Source organism: Felis catus, chromosome D1 (genome assembly GCF_018350175.1).
Source record: "Felis catus isolate Fca126 chromosome D1, F.catus_Fca126_mat1.0, whole genome shotgun sequence".
Taxonomy (NCBI): domain Eukaryota; kingdom Metazoa; phylum Chordata; class Mammalia; order Carnivora; family Felidae; genus Felis; species Felis catus.
The window spans coordinates 106,704,260-106,730,881 of NC_058377.1; the positions used below are offsets into that span (position 1 = coordinate 106,704,260).

The 26,622-nt window shown below is 51.3% G+C and overlaps 1 protein-coding gene and 1 non-coding gene across 5 annotated transcripts; both read left to right on the top strand.

Annotated features, from left to right (window-relative positions):
* The first annotated feature begins 9,637 nt into the window (after positions 1–9,637).
* On the top strand, positions 9,638–9,748 carry LOC111556812. Its single transcript, XR_002736535.2, has one exon. It is a non-coding gene; the product is annotated as a U6 spliceosomal RNA (small nuclear RNA).
* A 2,839-nt stretch (positions 9,749–12,587) lies between these two features.
* LGALS12 (galectin 12) lies at positions 12,588–25,908 on the top strand. 4 transcript variants are annotated; one of them, XM_023239971.2, is made up of 9 exons: positions 12,588–14,018; positions 16,007–16,095; positions 16,179–16,392; positions 17,286–17,405; positions 17,938–17,976; positions 18,565–18,591; positions 19,205–19,293; positions 24,303–24,453; positions 25,303–25,908. In XM_023239971.2, exons 1-9 carry the CDS (start codon positions 13,950–13,952, stop codon positions 25,447–25,449), a joined length of 945 nt encoding a protein of 314 aa, XP_023095739.1. In that variant the 5' UTR covers positions 12,588–13,949; the 3' UTR covers positions 25,450–25,908. The 4 variants fall into 4 exon arrangements, with proteins under 4 accessions (XP_023095739.1, XP_023095741.1, XP_044895404.1 ...); XM_023239973.2 differs by having other exon boundaries at positions 12,590–15,386; XM_045039469.1 differs by having other exon boundaries at positions 12,590–14,018; positions 15,102–16,095.
* The last annotated feature ends 714 nt before the right edge of the window (positions 25,909–26,622 follow it).

Here is a 26,622-nt window from a genome sequence, read left to right on the forward strand (position 1 = left end):
GGCGAGGCGGTGCGCGCTCCACGGACTGGCGGGAGGGAGCCGGGGCGGAGGGGCGGCTCGCCGGCCAAGCAGAGCCCCGAGTCTGGCTGGCAAAAGCGGAGGGGCCGGACAGACTGTGTTCCGACAGCAAGCGCGACTTAGCGTCTGGGAGGTCATAAGTTAACAGCTCTGCTCGGAAAGCGGGAAGGCTGGAGGACAAAGGGAGGGAGAGCTGCTGAGCCCCCTGACGACAGAGCTCAGTTTGGTGGGGAACAAAGGCGCTCGCCAGCGCCATCTCCCCCGCCCATCCCCCAGCCAAAATCCCAAAGAGAACCGGTTCCTGCCAGGGAACTTGCTCGCTCCGCGCAAACACCCAACTCTGTGCTGCTGCGGAGTAAAACCTCCGGCAGCGGATCTGACTCCCTCCCGCTGCCACAGGGCCCCTCCTGAAGAAGATCACCTAAGGAGAAGCGATCTAAGCCTGCCCCTCCTGCCCCCGTGCACCTTGCCTACCCACCCCAGCTAATATGCCAGATCCCCAGCATCACAAGCCTGGCTGTGTGCAAGTAGCCCAGACGGGCCACACCACCCCACAGTGAATCCCGCCCCTAGGAGAGGGGAAGAGAAGGCACACACCAGTCTGACTGTGGCCCCAGCGGTGGGCTGGGGGCCCCGCCCACCAACTCCAGTTATACACCACAGCACCGGGGGAAGTGCCCTGCAGGTCCTCACCACGCCAGGGACTATCCAAAATGACCAAGCGGAAGAATTCCCCTCAGAAGAATCTCCAGGAAATAACAACAGCTAATGAGCTGATCAAAAAGGATTTAAATGATATAACAGAAAGTGAATTTAGAATAATAGTCATAAAATTAATCGCTGGGCTTGAAAACAGTATACAGGACAGCAGAGAATCTCTTGCTACAGAGATCAAGGGACTAAGGAACAGTCACGAGGAGCTGAAAAACGCTTTGAACGAAATGCATAACAAAATGGAAACCACCACAGCTCAGCTTGAAGAAGCAGAGGAGAGAATAGGTGAACTAGAAGATAAAGTTATGGAAAAAGAGGAAGCTGAGAAAAAGAGAGATAAAAAAATCCAGGAGTATGAGGGAAAAATTAGAGAACTAAGTGATACACTAAAAAGAAATAATATACGCATAATTGGTATCCCAGAGGAGGAAGAGAGAGGGAAAGGTGCTGAAGGGGTACTTGAAGAAATCATAGCTGAGAACTTCCCTCATCTGGGGAAGGAAAAAGGCACTGAAATCCAAGAGGCACAGAGAACTCCCTTCAGACGTAACTTGAATCGATCTTCTGCACGACATATCATAGTGAAACTGGCAAAATACAAGGATAAAGAGAAAATTCTGAAAGCAGCAAGGGGTAAACGTGCCCTCACATATAAAGGGAGACCTATAAGACTCGTGACTGATCTCTCTTTTGAAACTTGGCAGGCCAGAAAGAATTGGCACGAGATTTTCAGGGTGCTAGACAGAAAAAATATGCAGCCGAGAATCCTTTATCCAGCAAGTCTGTCATTTAGAATAGAAGGAGAGATAAAGGTCTTCCCAAACAAACAAAAACTGAAGGAATTTGTCACCACTAAACCAGCCCTACAAGAGATCCTAAGGGGGACCCTGTGAGACAAAGTCCCAGAGACATCACTACAAGCATAAAACATACAGACATCACAGTGACTCTAAACCCGTATCTTTCTATAATAACACTGAATGTAAATGGATTAAATGCGCCAACCAAAAGACATAGGGTATCAGAATGGATAAAAAAACAAGACCCATCTATTTGCTGTCTACAAGAGACTCATTTTAGACCTGAGGACACCTTTAGATTGAGAGTGAGGGGATGGAGAACTATTTATCATGCGACTGGAAGCCAAAAGAAAGCTGGAGTAGCCATACTTATATCAGACAAACTAGACTTTAAATTAAAGGCTGTAACAAGAGATGAAGAAGGACATTATATAATAGTTACAGGGTCTATCCATCAGGAAGAGCTAACAATTATAAATGTCTATGCGCCGAATACCGGAGCCCCCAAATATATAAAACAATTACTCATAAACATAAGCAACCTTATTGATAAGAATGTGGTAATTGCAGGGGACTTTAACACCCCACTTACAGAAATGGACAGATCATCTAGACACACGGTCAATAAAGAAACAAGGGCCCTGAATGAGACATTGGACCAGATGGACTTGACAGATATATTTAGAACTCTGCATCCCAAAGCAACAGAATATACTTTCTTCTCGAGTGCACATGGAACATTCTCCAAGATAGATCATATACTGGGTCACAAAACAGCCCTTCATAAGTTTACAAGAATTGAAATTATACCATGCATACTTTCAGACCACAATGCTATGAAGCTTGAAATCAACCACAGGAAAAAGTCTGGAAAACCTCCAAAGGCATGGAGGTTAAAGAACACCCTACTAACGAATGAGTGGGTCAACCAGGCAATTAGAGAAGAAATTAAAAAATATATGGAAACAAACGAAAATGAAAATACAACCATCCAAACGCTTTGGGACGCAGCGAAGGCAGTCCTGAGAGGAAAATACATTGCAATCCAGGCCTATCTCAAGAAACAAGAAAAATCCCAAATACAAAATCTAACAGCACACCTAAAGGAACTAGAAGCAGAACAGCAAAGGCAGCCTAAACCCAGCAGAAGAAGAGAAATAATAAAGATCAGAGCAGAAATAAACAATATAGAATCTAAAAAAACTGTAGAGCAGATCAACGAAACCAAGAGTTGGTTTTTTGAAAAAATAAACAAAATTGACAAACCTCTAGCCAGGCTTCTCAAAAAGAAAAGGGAAATGACCCAAATAGATAAAATCATGAATGAAAATGGAATTATTACAACCAATCCCTCAGAGATACAAGCAATTATCAGGGAATACTATGAAAAATTATATGCCAACAAATTGGACAACCTGGAAGAAATGGACAAATTCCTGAACACCCACACTCTTCCAAAACTCAACCAGGAGGAAATAGAAAGCTTTAACAGACCCATAACCAGCGAAGAAATTGAATCGGTTATCAAAAATCTCCCAACAAATAAGAGTCCAGGACCAGATGGCTTCCCAGGGGAGTTCTACCAGACGTTTAAAGCAGAGATAATACCTATCCTTCTCAAGCTATTCCAAGAAATAGAAAGGGAAGGAAAACTTCCAGACTCATTCTATGAAGCCAGTATTACTTTGATTCCTAAACCAGACAGAGACCCAGTAAAAAAAGAGAACTACAGGCCAATATCCCTGATGAATATGGATGCAAAAATTCTCAATAAGATACTAGCAAATCGAATTCAACGGCATATAAAAAGAATTATTCACCATGATCAAGTGGGATTCATTCCTGGGATGCAGGGCTGGTTCAACATTCACAAATCAATCAACGTGATACATCACATTAACAAAAAAAAAAGAGAAGAATCATATGATCCTGTCAATCGATGCAGAAAAGGCCTTTGACAAAATCCAGCACCCTTTCTTAATAAAAACCCTTGAGAAAGTCGGGATAGAAGGAACATACTTAAAGATCATAAAAGCCATTTATGAAAAGCCCACAGCTAACATCATCCTCAACGGGGAAAAACTGAGAGCTTTTTCCCTGAGATCAGGAACACGACAAGGATGCCCACTCTCACCGCTGCTGTTTAACATAGTGCTGGAAGTTCTAGCATCAGCAATCAGACAACAAAAGGAAATCAAAGGCATTAAAATTGGCAAAGATGAAGTCAAGCTTTCGCTTTTTGCAGATGACATGATATTATACATGGAAAATCTGATAGACTCCACCAAAAGTCTACTAGAACTGATACATGAATTCAGCAAAGTTGCAGGATACAAGATCAATGTACAGAAATCAGTTGCATTCTTATACACTAACAATGAAGCAACAGAAAGACAAATAAAGAAACTGATCCCATTCACAATTGCACCAAGAAGCATAAAATACCTAGGAATAAATCTAACCAAAGATGTAAAGGATCTGTATGCTGAAAACTATAGAAAGCTTATGAAGGAAATTGAAGAAGATTTAAAGAAATGGAAAGACATTCCCTGCTCATGGATTGGAAAAATAAATATTGTCAAAATGTCAATACTACCCAAAGCTATCTACACATTCAATGCAATCCCAATCAAAATTGCACCAGCATTCTTCTCGAAACTAGAACAAGCAATCCTAAAATTCATATGGAACCACAAAAGGCCCCGAATAGCCAAAGGAATCTTGAAGAAGAAGACCAAAGCAGGAGGCATCACAATCCCAGACTTTAACCTCTACTACAAAGCTGTCATCATCAAGACAGCATGGTATTGGCACAAAAACAGACACATAGACCAATGGAATAGAATAGAAACCCCAGAACTAGACCCACAAACGTATGGCCAACTCATCTTTGACAAAGCAGGAAAGAACATCCAATGGAAAAAAGACAGCCTCTTTAACAAATGGTGCTGGGAGAACTGGACAGCAACATGCAGAAGGTTGAAACTAGACCACTTTCTCATACCATTCACAAAAATAAACTCAAAATGGATAAAGGACCTAAATGTGAGACAGGAAACCATCAAAACCTTAGAGGAGAAAGCAGGAAAAGACCTCTCTGACCTCAGCCGGAGCAATCTCTTACTCGACACATCCCCAAAGGCAAGGGAATTAAAAGCAAAAGTGAATTACTGGGACCTTATGAAGATAAAAAGCTTCTGCACAGCAAAGGAAACAACCAACAAAACTAAAAGGCAACCAACGGAATGGGAAAAGATATTCGCAAATGACATATCGGACAAAGGGCTAGTATCCAAAATCTATAAAGAGCTCACCAAACTCCACACCCGAAAAACAAATAACCCAGTGAAGAAATGGGCAGAAAACATGAATAGACACTTCTCTAAAGAAGACATCCGGATGGCCAACAGGCACATGAAAAGATGTTCAGCGTCGCTCCTTATCAGGGAAATACAAATCAAAACCACACTCAGGTATCACCTCACGCCAGTCAGAGTGGCCAAAATGAACAAATCAGGAGACTATAGATGCTGGCGAGGATGTGGAGAAACGGGAACCCTCTTGCACTGTTGGTGGGAATGCAAATTGGTGCAGCCGCTCTGGAAAGCAGTGTGGAGGTTCCTCAGAAAATTAAAAATAGACCTACCCTATGACCCAGCAATAGCACTGCTAGGAATTTATCCAAGGGATACAGGAGTACTGATGCATAGGGCCACTTGTACCCCAATGTTCATAGCAGCACTCTCAACAATAGCCAAATTATGGAAAGAGCCTAAATGTCCATCAGCTGATGAATGGATAAAGAAATTGTGGTATATATACACAATGGAGTACTACGTGGCAATGAGAAAAAATGAAATATGGCCTTTTGTAGCAACGTGGATGGAACTGGAGAGTGTGATGCTAAGTGAAATAAGCCATACAGAGAAAGACAGATACCATATGGTTTCACTCTTATGTGGACCCTGAGAAGTTAACAGGAACCCATGGGGTAGGGGAAGGAAAAAAAAAAACAGGTTAGAGTGGGAGAGAGCCAAAGCATAAGAGACTCTTAAAAACTGAGAACAAACTGAGGGTTGATGGGGGGTGGGAGGGAGGAGAGGGTGGGTGATGGGTATTGAGGAGGGCACCTTTTGGGATGAGCACTGGGTGTTGTATGGAAACCAATTTGTCAATAAATTTCATATAAAAAAATAAATAAATAAAAAAAATAAAATGGCTTTTTAGGGGCACCTGGGTGGCTGAGTCGGTTAAGCCTTGGACTCTTGACTTTGGCTCAGGTCATGATCTCCCCGTTGGTGAGATTGAGCCCTGCTTGGGGGCTGACTCTGCCTAACCTGCTTGGGATTCTCTCTCTCCCTCTCTCTCTGGCCCTCCCCCTCCCCCCTCTTAATAAACTTTTAAAAATAAATAAGTAAAATAAGCCTCTAAAAAACAGCTTTTTAAAATCCTTTCTTTGCATCCCTAATACATTGTTTGGTCTGGCATACTTGAAGCCTTATAAAAATGGTCAGCTGTGTTAACAAGCTTCTTCTGCAAGTTGCTTCTTTCAAAGCTGTTTCTACAATACATACCTATTACCGTGCAGATCTGTAATTCATTTTCCCTGCGGAAAAACATTCCATTCTGTGAATACACCACAGTTTACTGACCCAGTGATAACGCCACTTGGTCCTTTTTTCTCATTTGGAATTCGAAACTATGGAAAAGAGCCCACACTGTGCCCTGGTGTGCACACGCAAGAGATTCTACAGAACGTAGCACCTGGGAAGGTATGCACATATTCAACTTTACAACAGAATACTAAAACGTGTTCCCCACTGAGTGTACCAACGTCACTTCTACCGGTGTGTGTAAGAATTCTTGTGGGTTTACATCTTCACCAACACTTAGTGCTGTCATACTTACTTTTTCCAGGTGAGTGGCTGTAAAATAGTATTTTACGAAGGAGTTTTACTAGAAGTTGTGTTTTGGGGGGGTGGGGGTGCCTGAGTGGCTCAGACAGTTAAGTATCTGACTTCGGCTCAGGTCATGATCTCATGGCTCGTGAGTTCGAGCCCCGCATCAGGCTCTCCGCTGTCAGCACAAAGCCTACTTCAGATCCTCTGTCTCCCTCTCTGTGCCCCTCCCCTGCTTGCACGCTCTCTCTCTCAAAAAAAAAAAAAAAAAAAAAAGTAAATATTTAAAAATTAATTTTAAAAAAAGAGAGGTTTGGGGCACCTGGGTGGGTTTAGTCGGTTAAGCATCCAGCTTCGGCTCAGGTCATGATCTCATGGTCCATGAGTTCGAGCCCCTTGTCGCGCTCTGTGCTGACAGCTCAGAGCCTGGAGCCTGTTCCGGATTCTGTCTCCCTTTCTCTCTGCCCGCCCCTGCTCACACTCTGTCTCTCTCAAAAATAAACATTAAAAAAAAAAAGAAAAAAGAAAGAAATCACATTGAGTCAATAAATCAGCTTGGCGATTTTGACATCTTTACAAAATTGAGTTTTCCAGACGATTACATATGATCTCTATCTGTTAGGTCTCCTTTAACCTCTTTCGATGAAGTTTCATATTGTTCTTTGTAGGGGGTGCCTGAGTGGCTCCGTCGGGAAAGTATTCGACTCTTGATTTCTGCTCAGGTCATGATCTCATGGTTCATGAGTTTCATCTGTGCTGTCAGGGTGGGAGTCTCCGTCTCTCTCCCTCTCTCTCTCTCTCTCTCTCTCTCTCTCTCAAAATAAAGAAACAAACTTTATATTACTCTTCATAAAGATTTGATCTTAGGTATATGACATGTTTCCCTCTACTCATTTGGAAGTTTACACTCTACTTTTTTATTTATTGCCCTTGAAATTTTAACATGCATGCTCAAAGTCTAAAAGTAATATCTTAAGCACCCCTCTGAAACAATGCAAGGGTGGAGGGGCAAGAACTGGACTGGACAGCTGGGAGAGGAAGGACTCCTACTTCTAGAAGGGTCCAGGGGCGCCTAGGTGGCTCAGTCGGTTGGGCGTCTGACTTCGTTCGGCTCAGGTCATGATCTTGCAGTCCATGAGTTCAAACCCTGCATCGGGCTCTGTGCTGATGGCTCGGACCCTGGAGCCTGCTTCAGATTCCGTCTCCCTCTCTCTCTGCCCCTCCTCTGCTTGCACTCTGTCTCTCTCTCAAAAATAAAATGAAAACATTAAAAAAAAAATTTAGAAGGGTCCCAAGGGAGACCCGGGTGCCTCTCTGAAGAGGTCCTCAGAGATGACAGAGTATTGGAGTAAAGGAACTTTGCCTGCACTCTGTCTACCGAGACCACATAAGCAGAGGCCTCAGCACTAGGACTGAAATGGCACAGAGCTGGGGACAGTCCACGGACCACCCCCAGCTTCCCGGGGCCTGTCAACTCTGACCTTCCTCCTTGCCCCCACATGCGGTGATGTCTACACTCTGCTCCCAGGCCCTCAGGCCATGCACCTCACCCCAGGTGAATTAGGACACGCGATCAAATCTGTACACTGTGCTGTGGTTTTCGGTTTGGTTGATTTTCTTGGTCGGGTGTTTTCTTTACTTATTTTAGGGCTTTGCTTGCTTTTGTTACTTTTTATTATGGAAACGTGCACATAAAAATAAAAGTCAGAGGAAACCGAATAATGGATCTCCACTAACCTTTCACCCAGCCTTTCCAGCTTACAGTGCATGGCCAGTCTTGCTTCATCTATACCCCCCCCACCCCCACCAACTTCCTCTCAACGACCAGATTTTTTTGGAGCCCATGCCAGATGCCGTATCATTTCATCTGTAAGTATTTCAGTACATATGTCTAAAAGATAAGGAAATCTTTTAAAGATGAAGATGACCACGGCACCGTTAGCACATTTAAAGACATGTTAGCAGTTCCGTAATGTCATCAGATAGCCAAAGTCTCCCTCTCCCTGATTTTGCTTATATGTTTTTTTACGTGGTTTTTGTTTGAGCCCAAAGCCACGTGGATCCACAAATTACAACCAGGGGATGTGCCTCTTAATTTCCTTTTGTGAAAGTGGGAGTCAGCAACTACCCTCTAACTGTCATCCAGCCATTGCCTGTTTTTGTATGGCCTCAGAGCTAAAACTGGCTTTATATACTGTTGAATCGTTTATAGGGATGTCTGGTTGGCTCAGTCGATTTCCGTCCGACCTTGGCTCAGGTCATGGTCTCATGGATCATGGGTTCGAGCCCCACATGGGGTTCTGTGCTGACAGCTCAGAGTCTGGAGCCTGCTTTGGATTCTGTGTCGCGCTCTCTCTCTGTCCCTGCCCCACTTGTGCTCTGTCTCTCTCTGTCTCTCAAAAATAAGTAAACATTAAAAAAATTTTTTTTTAAACACAAAAATATCATTTATAGATTTTTGTAAAGTTTATTTATTTATTTTGAGAGAGAGAGACAGGGAGAGAGAGAATCCCCAGCAGGCTCTGCACTGTCAGCACAGAGCCTGATGTGGGGCTCGATCCCATGAACCAAGAGATCATGACCTGAGCTGAAATCAAGAGTCAGATACTTAACCGACTGAGCCACCGAGGCGCCCTTATTGTTAAACCACTTAGAACATAAGAGTATTTGCGTCATGCGAGAATTATATGAAATCCAACTTTCAGCATCCATGTTTGATTTATTTTTTTATTTTTTATTTTTATTTTTCAACGTTTATTTATTTTGGGGACAGAGAGAGACAGAGCATGAACGGGGGAGGGGCAGAGAGAGAGGGAGACACAGAATCGGAAACAGGCTCCAGGCTCCGAGCCATCAGCCCAGAGCCCGACGCGGGGCTCGAACTCACGGACCGCGAGATCGTGACCTGGCTGAAGTCGGACGCTTAACCGACTGCGCCACCCAGGCGCCCCATCCGTGTTTGATTTAAACATCACCTTTAAGTCCCCTTTATTTCACCTTTAAAAACCCTTTATTTTCAGACCGTGTTTGGCAACTCTCGCACGACAAGGGCAGGGATGTGTAGTCGCTGCAGCATCTGAGACTTTATGGCCTTCAAAGTGTAAATATTTACTCGCTGGCCCTTTACAGAAAACGTTTGCCAACCTCCAATCTTACCGGCTTCTCCTCCACCTCTTTTCTTCCTTGAAACTTTCTCATTGAAGTAACGGGGATGCTGGTGTGGGCACCCTACATGCTAAAATTGGAACAATACTGAGATGATGACCATGGCCTCTGTGCCACAATGGCACACACATTTGTGAAGTGTTCCATGTTTAGAGGGAAAAAAAAACAAACCCCAGAGAACCAGAGTTATTTGTCTTGTACAATACAATCATTCATGCCCTGTATTCCTAGACACTGGTAACTAAGTATAGAGACTCAATCAAATTCAGCTTCGGTGACTTTTTCTTCCAGAGGATTCCACTAGCGTCCATGTGTTCTTCCATCAGGAAGTAAATATGTCTGCTTCTGTATCTTTCTGTGATGTCACCGACCGTTGACGACCAGTGCTAAACTATTTTGAGTTCCAGTAGCCAAAAGTGACCGGTGAGTGACAGGAACTGTCTGGGATATGATGAGGTCTGCAACCCCGCGGGAAAGAGGGAGTCAACATACGTGGTCCAGAGCCATGGTTGGGAATAAAAATCAAGCTACATCAAGTTTTTAGGTTGAGATTCTGCAACAAACTTACGTTCCAGGGGGGAGGGAAGAAGGGTCGTAGGCTATACGTCAAAGTAATGAGAAGTGTCGTGTTAGCCTACGGAGGTGACCGGCAATGCTTGCTCTTTCCCTCCGGTTTACGGTATTTCTGTCCAGATGGTTTGATCTCTTTGGGAGAAAAAGAAGTAGGCTCTGTCCTATTGGCCCTCCCCTCCAAGGGTGTGTTGTCTCTCCAATTAGACTGGAAGCTCCCTGAGAGCCAGTGATTGCTGCTCCCTTTAACACCACCGCACCTGCTCATGCAAAATGGCCGCGACCATGAAAACGCACGGGGCAAAAGAGAATCAGAATCAATGGCAACTGTTTTCTCCAGAGTGGATTAACATGCTTCCAGACAACAGCATCTTTATTCCCTCAATAAATGCTGGTCGAACACTGATAGAGGCCCTGCCCAGGCTCTGTCCAGGCCAACTCTTGCACCCCCACGTCCTCCAAACTGGTCTCCACTGGAACCAGCCAGCTCACACCCCCACCCCCACCCCAGATTACCCACAGCTTCCCTGTTTTTCCATTAATGCACCAGACCCTTCCCAATCCATTGGTTCGGGAGGCTGGAGTCTTCCGTCTGTCTGTGCGTTTGTTTTCCAGCTCTTTTTCCTCATCTTCCTTATCCATCCACCTGTCTCATTCTGTGGATTCTTCCTCCCAGATTTCTGCTCATCATCCCCCCATTCCGTTCCAGGATGGGTCCACGCTGGTCCCGAGAGAAACGGGATCCATGAGAGTTTCCAGTGACCTAGAAAGGGGATCAGATAGAAGAAAGGGCGGGGGCGCCTGGGTGGCGCAGTCGGTTAAGCGTCCGACTTCAGCCAGGTCACGATCTCGCGGTCCGGGAGTTCGAGCCCCACGTCAGGCTCTGGGCTGATGGCTCGGAGCCTGGAGCCTGTTTCCGATTCTGTGTCTCCCTCTCTCTCTGCCCCCTCCCCCGTTCATGCTCTGTCTCTCTCTGTCCCAAAAATAAATAAACGTTGAAAAAAAAAATTCATTTAGAAGAAAGGGCTAAGATGTGGAGCAAAATAGGTTCATCGGGGCATTGGTCCCTCCCTAGGCCCAGAGTTACACCCATGCAGCGGCAGGGATTGGGAAAGAAGTTGCTGGATCAGAGAACAGGGGAGAGTGAGGAACCCTGAGGTCCCTGACCGCGGATTAAGTTTCCCAGGCTACGAATTGGTTCTTCATAGATAATTAGGTAAACTTGCCTCGGTGACAATCCGCAGCCAGTTAGAAGAAAATGTGCCTAGTGTCCGCTTGGGCCAGGACTGCTGGGGAAGCGACAGAGAAGGAGGTGGCAGCTGGACAGGAGCCATAAGCCACAGCTTGTTACAGTTATTCATTCTTTAAATACATTTTGAGCACTTGCTCGGTGCCGGGCATTGCTTGGTACGGAGGGTGTAAGAATAAATTTGCCCTCATGGAACGTATAGTCAGGAAGGAGGGGGAGGGAGAGACAAACATGAAACAATTCTCCAATATAGAACGATGCGTATGGTAAGTGCTCTGAGGGAAAAGTCCAGGGGTAGGGAGCTGGGGTGGGGGTGGGGGGCCACCAGCCTGGGGCAGGGGAAGCCCCTCTGGGTTCAATGTCAGGGTCAGCAGCAGCCCTTTCCCCCTCCCCCACAAGTTCCCCTCACTCTGGCTCAGAAAGAGGGATTTTCCCTCTCCCACCCCCGGACAGACCAACGGGGTCTCATATTCAGTCTTGGGGGTCCAGGGTGACACCGGTTATAGGAATTCCAGGCTGAATTGTGCCCCGCTCCCCAAAATCATTATGTTGATCATTATGAGACTGTATTTGGACAAAAGGCCTTTAAAAGGGTCATTAGGGTACAATGAGTTCCTATGAGTAGCATCCAAGACGACTGGACCACTTACAAGAAGAGATTAGGTCACAAACACACAGATCAAGGAGCGACCCCTCTGCAAGCCAAGGAGAGGGGTCTCAGGAAAAAAAAAAAAATCCTTTCCGACACCTTGGTCTTGGGCCTCTAGCCTCCAGAACTGTGAGAAAATAAACATCTGTTGTGCAAGCAGGCACAACAGGCTGACTTGTGCATTCAGACACCCTCCTTCTGCATTCAGACGAGGACGGGGGGGGGGGGGGGGGGGGGGGGGGACTGAGGCTGGGTTGGGGAGTGGGGGAGGACACATTTGCCCCTGGCCCAAAGATCTGTGCAGGCTGGGAGGCTGGGATGGGCCCCCTGCCCCTGCCCCCACAGGATTCTCCACCTCGGCTTCTCCTCCACAGGGGGGAGGGGGGAGGGTGACCCTCTGATCGAATTTCCCAAGGCAAAGCGCCTTTAGCAGCCCAGCTCCTCCTACCTCCTACCCGGCAAGATCTGAACAAGGCTCCTGGCTCTGCACCCCAAGCCCCGCCAGTTAAGCCCTAAGACAGTGAGTGCCTCTCACGCATCAGCGTCACCTGGACGCTGCATGATTCCTGCGCCCTAGCCCTGCCCCCAGAGTCTTCTCCAGTAGGTCTGGGGCGGGGCCTGAAAGTTTGCATTTCTACCAAGCCTGCTAACAAGCCACACTGCTGCCGCCCTTGAGAAGCTCTGACCGAGATGCCTTTCCCCAGAGGCGCCCCTGCACTTGCCCCTCGATTAGAGCAGCGGCTGACTCCTCCCTCCGCACGGCGCCCCGGAGCCTCGGCCCAGCCTGGTCCTGCAGAGAATTCCCTGCCGCCGGCGTGGTCGGATCCTGGGACCTCCCAACTCAAGATTAAGTTGAGAGATTGTGCTGCCTTGTAGAGGGAAGGCTTTATTGGAATTTGAACCAGAACTGGAGCGACTCTAGTCCAAAGAATCCTGGGGGGTCTTGATAAAGATCCGACCCCCCCCCCCACGCGCCCCCCAGACACAGACCTCCCGTGGAAACACTCTTCGGGAGTCGCTCAATAGACAGATGAGCAAAGGGAGTCACAAAGAGGGCAAGTGACTTGTCCTAGGGCACACAGCACATTACAGCAGCGGCTGGGTGAGAACCCAGGCTCCCTTCAGCACCGGGTGGGTCCCGCCCTCTGCACCTCGCTGCTTTTTCTGGGCTTCAAGGGGTGCCCCTCTCTTTCTGCCCCTTTCTCCCCATCCCCTGCCTCCTTTCTGGTGACCGCAGCTGGGCCCTGGCATTTTTAGCCGAAGCCGAAATGGAGCCTCCAGGGACTGTAATCTTGCAAAAGGGAGAAAAGTGGAGGAAGGGGCAGGGAAAGGAGGGGAAGAGATGAAAACCTCATGGCAGGCAGGGAGCAGGGAATGGGAAGCCACGGAACGGTGGCCAAGAAGCGGGGGCGGGGCTTCTCCGGGGACCTGGCCACGGGCACCATCACCCCTGCCTTTGACTGGGGAGAGCTCCCATGGGAGCCCCAGAAACCACAAACCCTCCGAGGCCTTAGAAGAGCCTGCCTCTGCCCTCCCTCTGCGACAGCTCTGTGCTCCAGACCCGGGTGTACACGGTGGGGGCGGGGAGCTGGTTGGCCAGCTGCTTAGTTAGTTCAAGCTTCCTGCTCCTGGACTCGGATTTCGGCTGCCAGCCCCAAGCCAGCCGGTGGGACTGGAGCTGGGGTGTGGACCAGGGGTAGACCGCTGCCCGGACCTGCCCTCCCAGGCCGGCTCCAGGAGGCCCTGGGGCCCGGCTGGGCCAGGTGAGGCTAACAGCTGGGAGATCTGTCCTGGCACCAAGGATCCTGTCGGGGGGCAGGCGAGTCAGTGGGGGCAGGGCTCCTGGAATCCGGATCAGCAGGTCGAGCTGGAGGCCCTCCACCCCCATGTCACCCGGAGAAAAACCGGACCCACTTCCCGACAACTTCATCCTGCAGCCACCAGTTTTCCACCCGGTGAGCAGCCACTGTGGTCTGGAATCTCCAGGTTTCGGGGCTCCCCCCACCCCAGCGGGGCCCAGACTCCCCGGCGGTGGGTGGAGAGGCCTTTAATCTTGGGCCCTTCTCCCCCTGCACCTGTCCACAGACTCTGGAAGGCCCTCCTGAGCTTAGCAAAGTAGCTGACCAGCTAATTCCCATTTGGGTGGGAACGATCGTTGAGCTCACGGGGTCCTCACATTTTAAAAGCAGTAGAGCCTGCCGGGAGTCAGTGCCGTGCTCCTGCTGCAAGACACGGGGCTGGAAGGCTCTGGGCTCCGGGGTAGTACCCCTGGGGGGAGCCACTGAGTACCTAGGGTACTCTCCTCTCCAGCCTGGAAGAGAGTCAGGTTATCCAACTCAGGGATGGCCGTGGGGGTCCCCTCACTTCGTCCTCTTGCTCAGTGCCCTCACAGATTTTCTGTTTTTTGTTTTCCTTTTAAATGTTTGCTTATTTTGAGGTGGGGAGGGGCAGAGACCGAGGGAGAGAGAGAATCCCAAGCAGGCTCCATGCTGATAGCACGGAACCCAACACAAGGCTCGATCTCACGAACCGTGAGATCGTGACCCAGGTGGAAACCAAGAGTGGGGCGCTTAACCAGCTGAGCCACCCAGGCGCCCCCTTGCCAATTTTCTGAAGTCTGGCCCTGCTTTACGGAAGGCTGACCGCCCAGCACACTCCGCCCTCCCCTCACTGAGCACTAATTATCACTTTCTCTTTGCTTGGCCCTCTCCCCCCAGGAGAGCTGCATCAGGTCCCTAGTTATAGGCCAGGCCCAGAGCCTGGGAAGTGGGAGGGACTGAGGTGCTGAGCCCGGTCAGCTGTGGGCCCTCTGGAGCCTGTGGGGCCCCAGCATCTCCCCAGTTGCCTGAGTAACGGGGTGCAGCCGCTGCCCAGGTCACGACCACTCCTCTCTTTGCACGCTGCCAGCTCCTGCCTGGAGGGCAGCACTGTTGGGGCTCAGCTCCTTCTAGATGGTTCGGGCTTCTAAAGGCTCCTGCGAGCTGGAGAACACACGTATGCCCACGCGTAGCTGCTACATGTTCACATTCGTTCTGCAGACACCTATTCAGAGCCCATGCTGTGCCCCGCCAGGCGCTGAGCACAGAAGGGGAAGACAGGGCTTCAGTTTTGAGCGGCCTGGGCCTCCCGGGCCCCTGGTCTCCCTTTAAGCCAGCCAACCACCAAGCCAGCCATGCGAGTGAAGTGTGCTGGGAACAGCAGGGAAAGGAAGGGAAAACTCGGGCGCCATAGTGGACAATGCTTGGAGAAGGTGTCGGAGAACCTTGAAAGTCAAGTTGGATTTCACAGCGTGGAGGGAGAGCACAGGAAGCAGGCCCGAAAAGGTAGGGACCGGTAAACGTGTGTGGTATGTTTTAGGAATTCCGCACAGCTTCTGTGTGGGCAAAGGTGAGCCTGGGAAGGAAGGCTGGGCCACCATTGGGTATCTCTCCAGGCGTCTCTATCAAGGTCCCAACTTGTCCATCCCTCTGCCCGCCCAACCGCCCCCATTTTCTGGGCTCTGGCCAGTAAACGGTCCTCGAGAAACCTCAATACCAGGCTTCTAGAGGCCAAGATGGCATCCAATGGACAAGGCCATTGTTCATTGCCAATACCAAGCCAATACCAAGCTTCTAGAGGCCAAGATGGCATCCAATGGACAAGGCATCCAGATGGCAAGCCTCGCTTGGGCTTGTGCCCAAGGAGCTGGGGAGAGGGGCAGGGCTGGTGCTCCAAGGGGGCGATGGAACTGAACTCGGCCTCCCCAGGGCATGTGAAGGTCCAGGAAAGGGGAGAAGGTGGAAGAGAACAGACCTTTCAGAGAAAACTGATTTTTCCCCATGAGGGCGGTTTCCGTTTGGGGCTGGAGAGTCGAGTCGTCTCGTTCCTCTTCTCCCCCCACCCACCTGGTCCTAGTAAAGCCCTCTCTCCAACCCCGTACGGATAGGTCTCTCCCCTTGTTCAGGTGGTTCCTTACGTGACGACAATTTTCGGTGGCCTGCGTGCAGGCAAGATGGTCACGCTCCAGGGAGTGGTCCCTCTCGACGCACGCAGGTAAGGGCGTGCTCCGTGGGGAGCTGGCGGCCCCTCTCTGCCTTCGGGGTCCCCGGGGGTCTCTGACCAGGGGTGCCCACCAGGTTCCAGGTAGACTTCCAGTGCGGCTGCAGCGTGCATCCCCGGCCGGACATCGCCATCCACTTCAACCCTCGCTTCCACACCACCAAGCCCCACGTCATCTGCAACACCCTGTACCTCGAGCGCTGGCAGGCCGAGGCCCGGTGGCCCCGCCTGGGCCTGCAGAGAGGAGCCAGCTTCCTCATCCTCTTTCTCTTCGGAAATGAAGAAATGAAGGTGAGGGGGGAGGGGGTGGGCCTCGGGGCCTAGAACCTACTAGACAGGCGATGCCCTTCCGCTCCTCCTCCTTCCTTCAGCTGGATGCCCGGGTCACTGCGTTGAGGGGCATTGCCGGGAGGGCTTGAGAACCAAGAGGCCCAAGCAGCCGCCAAGCCCAGTTCCAAGCTGCCCCTGGGCCCACACGGCCTGGGACACGGGGCAGCAAGAAGGCCCTGTCGTGCCTGACCCTCAGGGGGCGCTACCGCCACGGTCATAGCAAGTACCTGGAGAGAGCCTGCGCTGTGCAGGACTCTGTTCCAGCCCTTCCATATCAGCTCACTGAATCCTCACCGCGTCTCTGATGAGGTGGGGCCCCACCAGGGAGGGGAGCGGAGCAGGGGCAGAGCGGGCAGGGGGCAGGGAGAGAGAGCTCCACCTCGAGGCTTTCACCGCTGATGTGAACTCCTGCCAGAAAGATGCCAGGACCTTGACCTTCCCGGGGGAAAGGGGACTGGGGGGAGCCAGCAGCGGACGGAGGGCCCTGGGGTGTAGGGGTCACGCGGCCTCCTGGACCTCTACTTCCTCACCTGTGGATGGGGCTGCTGGGGCCGCTAGGGCAAATGAGGAACAGCGTGGGGAAAGTGCTGTGTCCCAGGCAGAGGGACACAGAGGGGACAGTGAGAGGTGCATTGGTTCCAAGGCCAGGTCTGCCGCCCGCCAGCTGTGCAGCCTCGGGAAGGTCGCATAAGCTCCCCAAACCCTTGGGCACCTCGTCTGTAAATCGTGCCTGTCTCTTAGAGCTGATGTCAAGTTAAATGAGGGACATTCCAGGTGAGGGTGCCCACCGTGGCCTGGCACGTATCAATTCAGCGTGCATCCAGGGCTGCTGCGCTGTCTGTCCGTCCCTCCAGGTGAGCGTGAACGGACAGCACTTTCTCCACTACCGCTACCGGCTCCCGCTGTCCCGTGTGGACACCCTGGGCATATTTGGTGACATCTTGGTGGAGGCCGTTGGGTTCCTGAACATCAACGTGAGTTCCCTTGGGGCCAACGTACATCCAAGTGGATGCCTAGACAGGCCCAGGTCCCCCTGCCGCCCCAGACAGGCCCTGTCACACCAGTTAGAACCAAGGTGGAAGGGGGCCATCAAGGTGTGGGATGCGAGCGGGATGAGAAGGGGACCACAGAAGGGGACCCAAGAGCAATGGCCAGGAAATGAATCACTCGGACACTTGGCACCATGGGGCCCAAACAGCAGCTAGCTATGCCATTCGCACCCGAGGGAGGAGCTTGTTAAAAATGCAGATTCCGAGGGGCACCTGGGCGGTTCAGTCGGTCAGACGTCCGACGCCGGCTCAGGTCACGATCTTGCAGTTTGTGAGTTCGAGCCCCGGGTCGGGCTCTGTGCTCACAGCTCGGAGCCCAGAGCCCGCTTCCCGTTCTGTGTCTCCCTCTCTCGCTGCCCCTCCCCTGCCCGCGCTCTGTCCTCCTCTCTAAAAACATAAGTAAACATTAAAAAAATAAATTAAAATCCCGTGTGTTGCTTTTTCTCTTTCCTGACAGCCATTTGCAGAGGGCGGCATTGAGTATCCGGTCGGATATGTGAGTCTCTGGGGAGCAAGGTCGGCCCTTGCGGTTCCAGCCACACTCGCTGAGCCACTGAGCTCCCTCCTGCCCCCTGGCCTGACCTGGTTGATAAGAGCCAGCTGCCCCTTCCGTCCCTGCACGGTTGCCGTGGATACCGCTGGCCCCACTCCAATCCCAAGGCAGCCTGGCCTTTCCTCTCCCAGCCCAAGCTGGGGTGGCTTGGGAAGATGGGTGGGGTAGGCTGGCTGCCCAATATGGCCATCAGAAGATCCCTCTGGGGGGCGGCGGGGGCGGCGGGGGGGGGGGGGGCTTTCTGTTCCCAACCCGGGGAGGAAGCTGGGGTTGGCCTGCAGGACAGAAGGGGAGATGAGGCCCAAGGCCACACAATAAGTGAATGACAGACCCTCTCTCCCGTTCCTCCCCATTTTCCCAGAGCTGATGTGTGAATCCAAGAGGGCCCCCCTGGGGCTCCGATCATTCACCTGCATTGTCTTTAGAGAGATAAACCCCAAATGCCCTCAATTCTTAATAACAATATTAAGAGGCTCTCTCCCACCGAGCAAACACCACATGATCTCCATGCCCCCTCTCTTCCCTTGACAGCCCTTCCTGCTGAAGAGCCCCAGCCTGGTGAGTGACCTCCCGCCTGGGTCTGGTGGAGGTGTCGTCCTGGGAGGGCACCCCCCACCCCCCCCGCCCCTCCCCCACCCCTGCCCTGGTGGGAAATGGCCTCAGCACCAAAGTCTCCCCTTCCTTTATAGAAGAAACCTGTGGGCTGCGGGTGGGCCAGGCTGCTTCCGGCTGAGGCTCCCGCTTCTTGTCTTTTCTCCATTGATTCTGCACACAATTATTTGATACTCTTCTGTGCCAGGCCTGGTGCCAGGCTCTAGGATAGAGGGACTAGCCAGTCTCAGCCCTCCAATGGATCGCAGGCTGGTGGGGGAGACAGAGCAGTGAACAGGCCATCACAATTCAGGGTGCAGCGCTGGGGGACATACCTGGTGCTCGGACCCCGGGAGAGGGGGGTGGCCACAGAGCTCTACCCTGAAGGGCCAGGGAGAGTCGAGCGCAGGAGACCACGCATGCAATAGGTGTTTAATAAATGAGCAAAGCTGAGTCTTCTCCTGGCTGCAGGCCCGACGTCAGACTTCCCCCGCTCCAGGGCTCCACGGCCCCTGGGGGGCGCCAGCCCTCCCCAAGCCCCTCTATGTGTCCCTTCTCACTTATCTCCGTCCCCCTACAGGAGGTGCCCTGCTCTCGGGCCCTTCCCAAGGGTCTCTGGCCGGGACAGGTGATCGTACTGCGGGGGCTGGTCTTGCCAGAGCCAAAGGAGTAAGTATGCAGATGGGAGGGGGAGAGAAGCAGCTCTGAGCCACGCACGAGCTTTGCAAGAATTTCCTCTTTCGTCTCCAACACCACCGCTCAGTCGCCGAGTCTGTGGTTGGGACAGGTGCTCAGGCTGCCTCCGTGGCCCCGACAGCACCAGTGCTGGGAGTATCTTCCCCGCCGGTACATCTGGGCGGGCCAACCAGCCTCTCGTCGCAGGTCCCAGCTGGGACTTCGGGAAAGGTCCTTTAAAGGCTCAGGCTGAGACCCAGAGGGCAAACTCCACCTCCCAGGGCGCCCCAGAGAGGAGGCATCGGGAGCTTGGAGCGACACACGAACTACACGGACGCTGCCTGACCTCTCCCACAGGGGGCGCTCCTGCTCCATTCCCTAAACCCCAGGGCTCCGAGCCAGACTAGTCTTTTCTTCCTTTCTCCCCTCCTTTCCTCCTTCTCGCTGGAATCACGCTGGATTTCATGACTTTTCCGGGCCAGATCCCCCGGGTGTGACTTCTGCTGAGGACACTTCCTCCCTGTGCACCCTCAAGGCAGTTTCTTTTCCCTTCTGGGCTTCAATTTCCTTGTCTGTAAAAAGTGGTCATAATACTGCCAGCTTCAGGGGTGGGTGCAGGCTTAGAATTGTGCCAAGCACATAGTAAGGGCTCCACAAATGTGGTAGGGGCACAATTGTCTCCGCGGAGGGGCAGGAGAGGAAGGAGTGTGCCCCGTATTCTCCCTTTCTGTTTTGGTTTTGGTTTTTAAAGCACTGACCTCACTAGACTGTTGCCCTGCGCGCTCTTGATCAGGCCTGCGAGCTCTGGGACAGGCTGGCAACACAGCCCTGGAGGGCACCGACCTCCACAGCCTGGCACAACTGGGTTGGAATCCTGGTTTTGCCTCCTATAAACTATGTGCTCTTGGGGAAGTCACTACACCTCTCTGAGGCTGGAGTCCCGAGTTTCCCCATCAGAAGTAAAAGAGAAAGATCGTCTCCGCCATAAAGGGAAAATGAAAGAGTTCCCAGCGATAGGAGGAACACCCTCCCCAACAAAACTTGGAGACACGACACCAGCTTTACATCCTAGCTCAAAGTCGAATGGTCATTTATATTTTTTTTTTTTGAGATTTAATGCTCTATGTTAATTTTTTATCTTTTTTGAATCCAAATATATATTTTTTTCAGGAGTAGAATTTAGTGATTCCTCACTTACATCTCCCTTACGTATAACACCCAGTGATCATCCCAACCAGGGCCCTCCCTAATGCCCCTCACCCCCTCACCCCCTTAGCCCATCCCCCCACCCAACGCCCCACCAGCAACCCTCAGTTTGTTCTGTATTTAGGAGTCTCTTGTGGTTTGTCTCCCTCTCTGGTTTTATATTATTTTTGCTTTGCTTCCCTTACGTTCATCTGTTTTGTATCTTAGATTCCACATATGAATGAAATCATATGATATTTGCCTTTCTCTGACTTATTTCATTTTGCATAATGCACTTTAGTTCCATCCACGTCGTTGCGAATGGCAAGATTTCATTCTTTTTCATTGTCGAGTAATATTCCATTGAATATATATACCACATCTTCTTTATCCATTCATCAGTTGATGGACACTTGGGCACGTCCCATGCTTCGGCTATTGTCGATAGTGCTGCTATAAACATTGGGGTGCATGTGCCCCGTCGAAACAGCACACCTGTATCCTTTGGATAAATACCTAGCAATGCAATTGGTGGATCGTAGAGTAGTTCTATTTTTAATTTTTTGAGGACCCTCCATACTGTTTTCCAGAGTGGCTGCACCAGTTTGCATTCCCACCAGCAGTGCAAAAGAGATCCTCTCTCTCCGCCTCCTCGCCAACATCTGTCGTTGCCTGAGTTGTTAACGTTAGCCACTCTGACAGGTGAGAGGTGGTATCTCATTGTGGTTCTGATTTGTGTTTCCCTGATGATGCGTGATGTGGAGCATTTTTTCATGTCGGTTGGCCATCTGGATGTCTTCTTTGGAGAAGTGTCTATTCATGTCTTTGGCCCCTTTCTTCACTAGATTATTTGGTTTTGGGGTGTTGAGTTTGAGAAGTTCTTTATAGATTTTGGATACTAACCCTTTATCTGCATGTCATTTGCAAACATCTTCTCCCATTCTGTCGGTTGCCTTTTAGTTTTGTTGACTATTTCCTTTGCTGTGCAGAAGCTTTTTATCTTGATGTGGTCCCAATAGTTCATCTTTGCTTTTGTTTCCCCTGCCTCTGGAGACATGTCAAGAAGTTTCTGCAGCCGAGGTCAAAGAAGTCGTTGCCTGTTTTCTTGTCTAGGATTTTGATGGCTTCCTGTCTTACGTTTAGGTCTTTCATCCATTTTGAGTTTATTTTTGTGTCTGGTGTAAGAAAGGGGTCCAGGTTCATTTCTCTGCCTGTCGCTGCCCAGTTCTCCCGACACCATTTGCTGAAGAGACTGTCTTTTTTCCACTGGATATTCTTTCCTGCTTTGTCGAAGATGAGTTGGCCATACGTTGGTGGGTCCATTTCTGGGTTCTCTATTCTGTTCCATGGATCTGAGTGTTTTTGTGTCAGTGCCATACTGTCTTGATGATTACAGCTTTGTAATACAGCTTCAAGTCCGGGATTGTGATGTCTCCCGCTTTGGTTTTCTTGTTCAGGATTGCTTTGGCTATTCGGGGTTTTTCTGGTTCCATCCAAATTTTAGGATTGTTTGTTCTAGCTCTGTGATGAATGCTCGTGCTATTTTGATAGGGATTGCACTGAATATGTAGAGTGCTTTGGGTAGTATCGGTATTTGAACAATATTTGTTCTTTCAATCCATAAGCATGGGATGTTTTTCCATTTCTTTGTATCGTCTTCAATTTCTTTCACAAGCTTTCTATCGTTCTACAGTTTTCAGTTTTACAGATTTTCCACCGCTTTGGTTGGGTTTATTCCTGGGTGTTTTCTGGGTTTTACTATAATTGTGAATGGGATCGATTCCTTGACATCTCTTTCTGCCGCTTCATTATTGGTGTAGAGAAATGCCACCAATGAAAAGTCAGATGGTTATTATTAGTGACACGGCAAGTCATTTAACTGCTCTTTCTCAAGGACATCGAATTCACATGCCCTCAGAGGCCTGACAGGTCACAGAAATAGCGAAGGGCTGGGCTGGGAAGGCAAAGTGGAAAGAACATTTCCACAGACCCGCTCATGCCAGATCTTCTGATTATTTTAAAAAAGAAGCTGGAAGCCACTTTTGTACAAACCTTCTCAACTTTTGACCACGGTAGAAGTCGAAGAACACGATGGAACAGCCTGGACATTTCTCCAGGCCACTTCAGCCATGGGCCGCCCACATCAAGACCTAGCACGGTGCCTGGCATTTAGCAAGCCTGCAACAAATGTTGGCTGTTACTGTTGTTTTCTGGAAGCGACCGTGGCTTGAATTGGACAGAGAGAGTAGGAGTTAGAGGGCACGGAACTCGCCTGCATTAAACATCTGTCCTTTCCTCTCCAGCCCTCCCCCCAGTCACTGAGGCTGTGGGGGTGTGGCTACAGCTGCTGAGAGGTTCCACAGAACTTCTCTAGGTGTCTGGGGGGGGGGAGCCTGTTGCCCGGCCTGGGGCTGTGCTGGATAGGGCCAAGCTGGGGTGGGAACGCTGAATTCTTAGGCCAATGGGAAGACAAAGACTTTTCTGGGGAAGCACGGGGGCAAGGGTTTGGGGCTGGAGGCAGGGTCCCTGCCTTCCAAGCTTCTTCCCAGTGGTGAGCCCTTGCCGGCCCCCACCCAAGGCTGGAAATGTACGGGGCGTCCTCCTGGCCCAGGTCCAGCAGGATCCCTTTTCCACACGTTGCCCTCCCACGGGCATCCTGGCCTCCCAGCTGTCAACCGCCTCCTGCTAAGGGGTCAGTCACCAGCAGCTTCGGGGGTTTTGTTTCAAAGGTGACTTTGGAAGCTCCCAAGACATGAGACAGAATCTGGCTGCCCTGTGAGGGGCAGACGCCAGGCAGCAGGAAGCCCCCCAGATTGTTCGCATCGCAGCGCAAAGCCCCACAGCTCTTACTAGTACCAGAGTCAGGCTCGGAACTTCTTGTCCCCGTCGGTTATATGGGCCGATGAGCCTCCAGGCACAGGGTTTCTGAGAGGACTCCGGAGAAGCTAACAGTAGGCGGTAAGACACCTCCTGTGTGCCAGGTATTTGCTAGATCTCCCGTCCCTTATCTCCTTTCTTCCTATCAGTGGCCCTATGAGATAGGTATTGTATTACATAGCAGTATTTTTAATTTTATTTTTATTCTTATTTTTTTAATGCTTATTTATTTTTGAGAGAGAGAGAGAGACAGAACGGGAGTAGGGGAGGGGCAGAGAGACAGAGGGAGACTCAGAATCCGCAGCAGGCTCCAGGCTCTGTCAGCACGGTGCCCGACGCGGGGCTCGAACCCACGGACTGTGAGGTCATGACCTGAGCTGAAGTCAGACACTCAACCGACTGAGCCCCCCGGGGGGCCCCCATAGTAGTATTTTCTAAACAATAGGTGTGATTCGCGTCCTTATTACGGGCCAGGTCCCGTTCTCACACTTTACCTATGTTAACTCAGTTCTCACAACTCATGAGGCAGGTACGGTATTCTTCTTCCCACTTGACAGATGAGGAGACTGAGGCACAGAGACAGTGCCTTGCCCAAGCTCGCAGGACTAGAAAGTACCAGAGCAGAGCTGAAGCCGGGTAGCCTGGCTCTAACCCCTATAGCTATTTTCAAAACACTTAAGGCGACACCTGCGGTATGGTAAAATCTGGTAAATACTGGCGACTACTGATACAACGATCCCCATCTTGCCGAAGGGGAAATGAGGCTCCGACAAGGTCACGTGCTCCCCCGTGGTCTCCGACCCCGTGGCTGCAGGTGTGCTCAGGTCTCCCCACCCCTCCGAGCCGCGGAACCTTCCAGCTGCTCTCCCACATCCGCCCCTCCCCTCAGGATCCGGCAGCCACAGCTCAGGGGCGGCCCCTTCTCCGACCCCCTCTTGCAGCCTCACGCTGAGCCTGCGGGACCAGGCGGCTCATGTGCCTGTGACGCTCAGGGCTTCCTTCGCAGACAGAACTCTGGCCTGGATCGCGCCCTGGGGTTGCAAGAAGCTGATCTCGGCCCCCTTCCTGTTCTACCCCCGGCGATTTTTTGAGGTCAGTCCGAGCCCAGCGGCCTCATCCCGTCTGCCGGGAGCCGAAAGTTGCATTCCCGTGGGGAGCCAGGGGTGCGTCCTGGGGACGGGTGGAGGATGCGGGGCTGGGGCCAGAGCCTGCCAGAGAAAACATCTGTGCCACGGCTCTCAACCCCCTACTCCCCAGATGCGGATTTAATTAATCGGGGCTGCCCCTGGCATTAGTGTTATTTTTTTTTTTTAGATGAAATTTATTGTCAAACTGGTTTCCATACGACCCCCAGTGCTCATCGCGACAGGCGCCCTCCTCCATGCCCATCACCCTCATTGGTGTTATTTTTTTTTTTAACGTTTATTTATTTTTGAGACAGAGAGAGACAAAGAATGAACAGGGGAGGGGCAGAGAGAGAGGGAGACACAGAATCCGAAACAGGCTCCAGGCTCTGAGCGGTCAGCACAGAGCCCGACGCGGGGCTCGAACTCACCGACTGCGAGATCATGACCTGAGCCGAAGTCGGACGCTTAACCGACCGAGCCACCCAGGCGCCCCTCGTTGGTGTTATTTAAAAAAAGAAAAAGCCCCCCCTAACGACTCCAAAGTGCAGCCGGGGTTGAGCCCACTGCTCGAGGGCACGCAGCCGGCACAGAGGGTGAAACTGAGGCCCAGGGCTGAGACGATCCTTGTGGGAAGGTCACAGTGATCTGGTGACAAGCGGGGCACCCAGTCCTGCCCTTTCCCACCACCGGGCGCCCTACGGTTCCCGTCTTTGTGACCTCTGGGCGGAGGGCTTGCTGGGTGGGGCATCGGGCAGGCAGTGCACCGCCTGTCTGTCCGTCTGGGAGCCTGCAGGGCCCTCCTGTCCTTTTCCAGGTGCTGCTCCTGTGCCAGGAGGGAGGGCTGAAGCTGGCGCTCAACGGGCAGGGCCTGGGGGCCACCGGCGTGCACCGGCAGGTCCTGGAGCAGCTGCGGGAGCTCCGGATCAGTGGCAGCGTCCAGCTCTACTGTGTCCACTGCTGAGGAGTGAGCCAGGGGCCCCGCCAGGGAGGAGGAGGACCAGCCCACGCCCGGCACCCCTCGAAGCGGCTCCGCTCTCCTCCCTTCGATACGCTGTGCGCCTGTCACCCCCCTGCTTTCCGAGGCCCCAGCCTGGGATTGGCACCCCCTGCGCGCACTCGCATCTCATCCACAAGCACTCGGTCCCGGGGCCACGCTGTGTGCAAGGAAGGCTAAAAATGACTCTCCAGCGGGATGGCCGTGTGCCCGGCCACGGTGCTACTGCTGTGATTCCTGGTGTATCTGGGGCGTTCCTGGTATGTCTGTTTATACCATCTGATTCTGTGGCCTCCACTTCCGGTGCTATTTTTCCTTGCCTGCTTGCTGTCGGGTTGATGAAATCTTTATCACCCTCCCTACCTTTTTTCTCTTCTACTGGGTTGGAAGTTATAACTGCATTTACACTTGTAGTGGTTTTCCTTACTTTTTCTTTTTCTTTACTGTTTATTTTGAGAGAGAGAGAGAGAGAGAGGGGGGAGGGGCAGAGAGAGAGGGAGAGAGAGAATCCCAGGCAGGCCTCCACACTGTATCAGGACAGAGCCCGACACGGAGCTCGAACTCACAAACCGTGAGATCATGACCTCACCTGAAATCAAGAGCCAGACGCTCAGCCGACTGAGCCACGCAGGTGCCCCATTTTTTATTATTTTAGTAGTAGTAAGATCGACTTGGGGAATGGGTAAAATTCTGAGTTTTAACACGTACGGAGGTTTGTGTAACCACGACCACCACAATCAGGACGTGCGAAGACCCCATCACTCCAAAACCCTCTCTTGTGTCACTGCTTTATAATCATACCTCCTTCATCCCTCCCCTAACCCCAGCAACCCGAGGATCTGTTTTCCACTCCTACGTGTGGCCTTTTTTGGAAATGCCATATCAATGGAATCCTACAGTATCTGACCTGTTGAATCTGGTTCCTTTCAACGTTTTATTTTATTTTTTGGGGGACAGAGAGAGACAGCATGAACGGGGGAGGGGCAGAGAGAGAGGGAGACACAGAATCGGAAACAGGCTCCAGGCTCTGAGCCATCAGCCCAGAGCCTGACGCGGGGCTCGAACCCCCGGACCGCGAGATCGTGACCTGGCTGAAGTCGGACGCTTAACCGACTGCGCCACCCAGGCGCCCCAGAATCT

What these genes read in the sequence shown, in the direction of transcription:
- LGALS12 (XM_023239971.2), top strand. Translation starts at nt 13,950, where the DNA reads ATGTCACCCGGAGAAAAACCGGACCCACTTCCCGACAACTTCATCCTG. An exon ending in AGCCACCAGTTTTCCACCCG is followed by an intron (nt 14,019 to 16,006) that starts GTGAGCAGCCAC and finishes CCCCTTGTTCAG; the next exon opens with GTGGTTCCTTACGTGACGAC. An exon ending in ACCCCCGGCGATTTTTTGAG is followed by an intron (nt 24,454 to 25,302) that starts GTCAGTCCGAGC and finishes GTCCTTTTCCAG; the next exon opens with GTGCTGCTCCTGTGCCAGGA.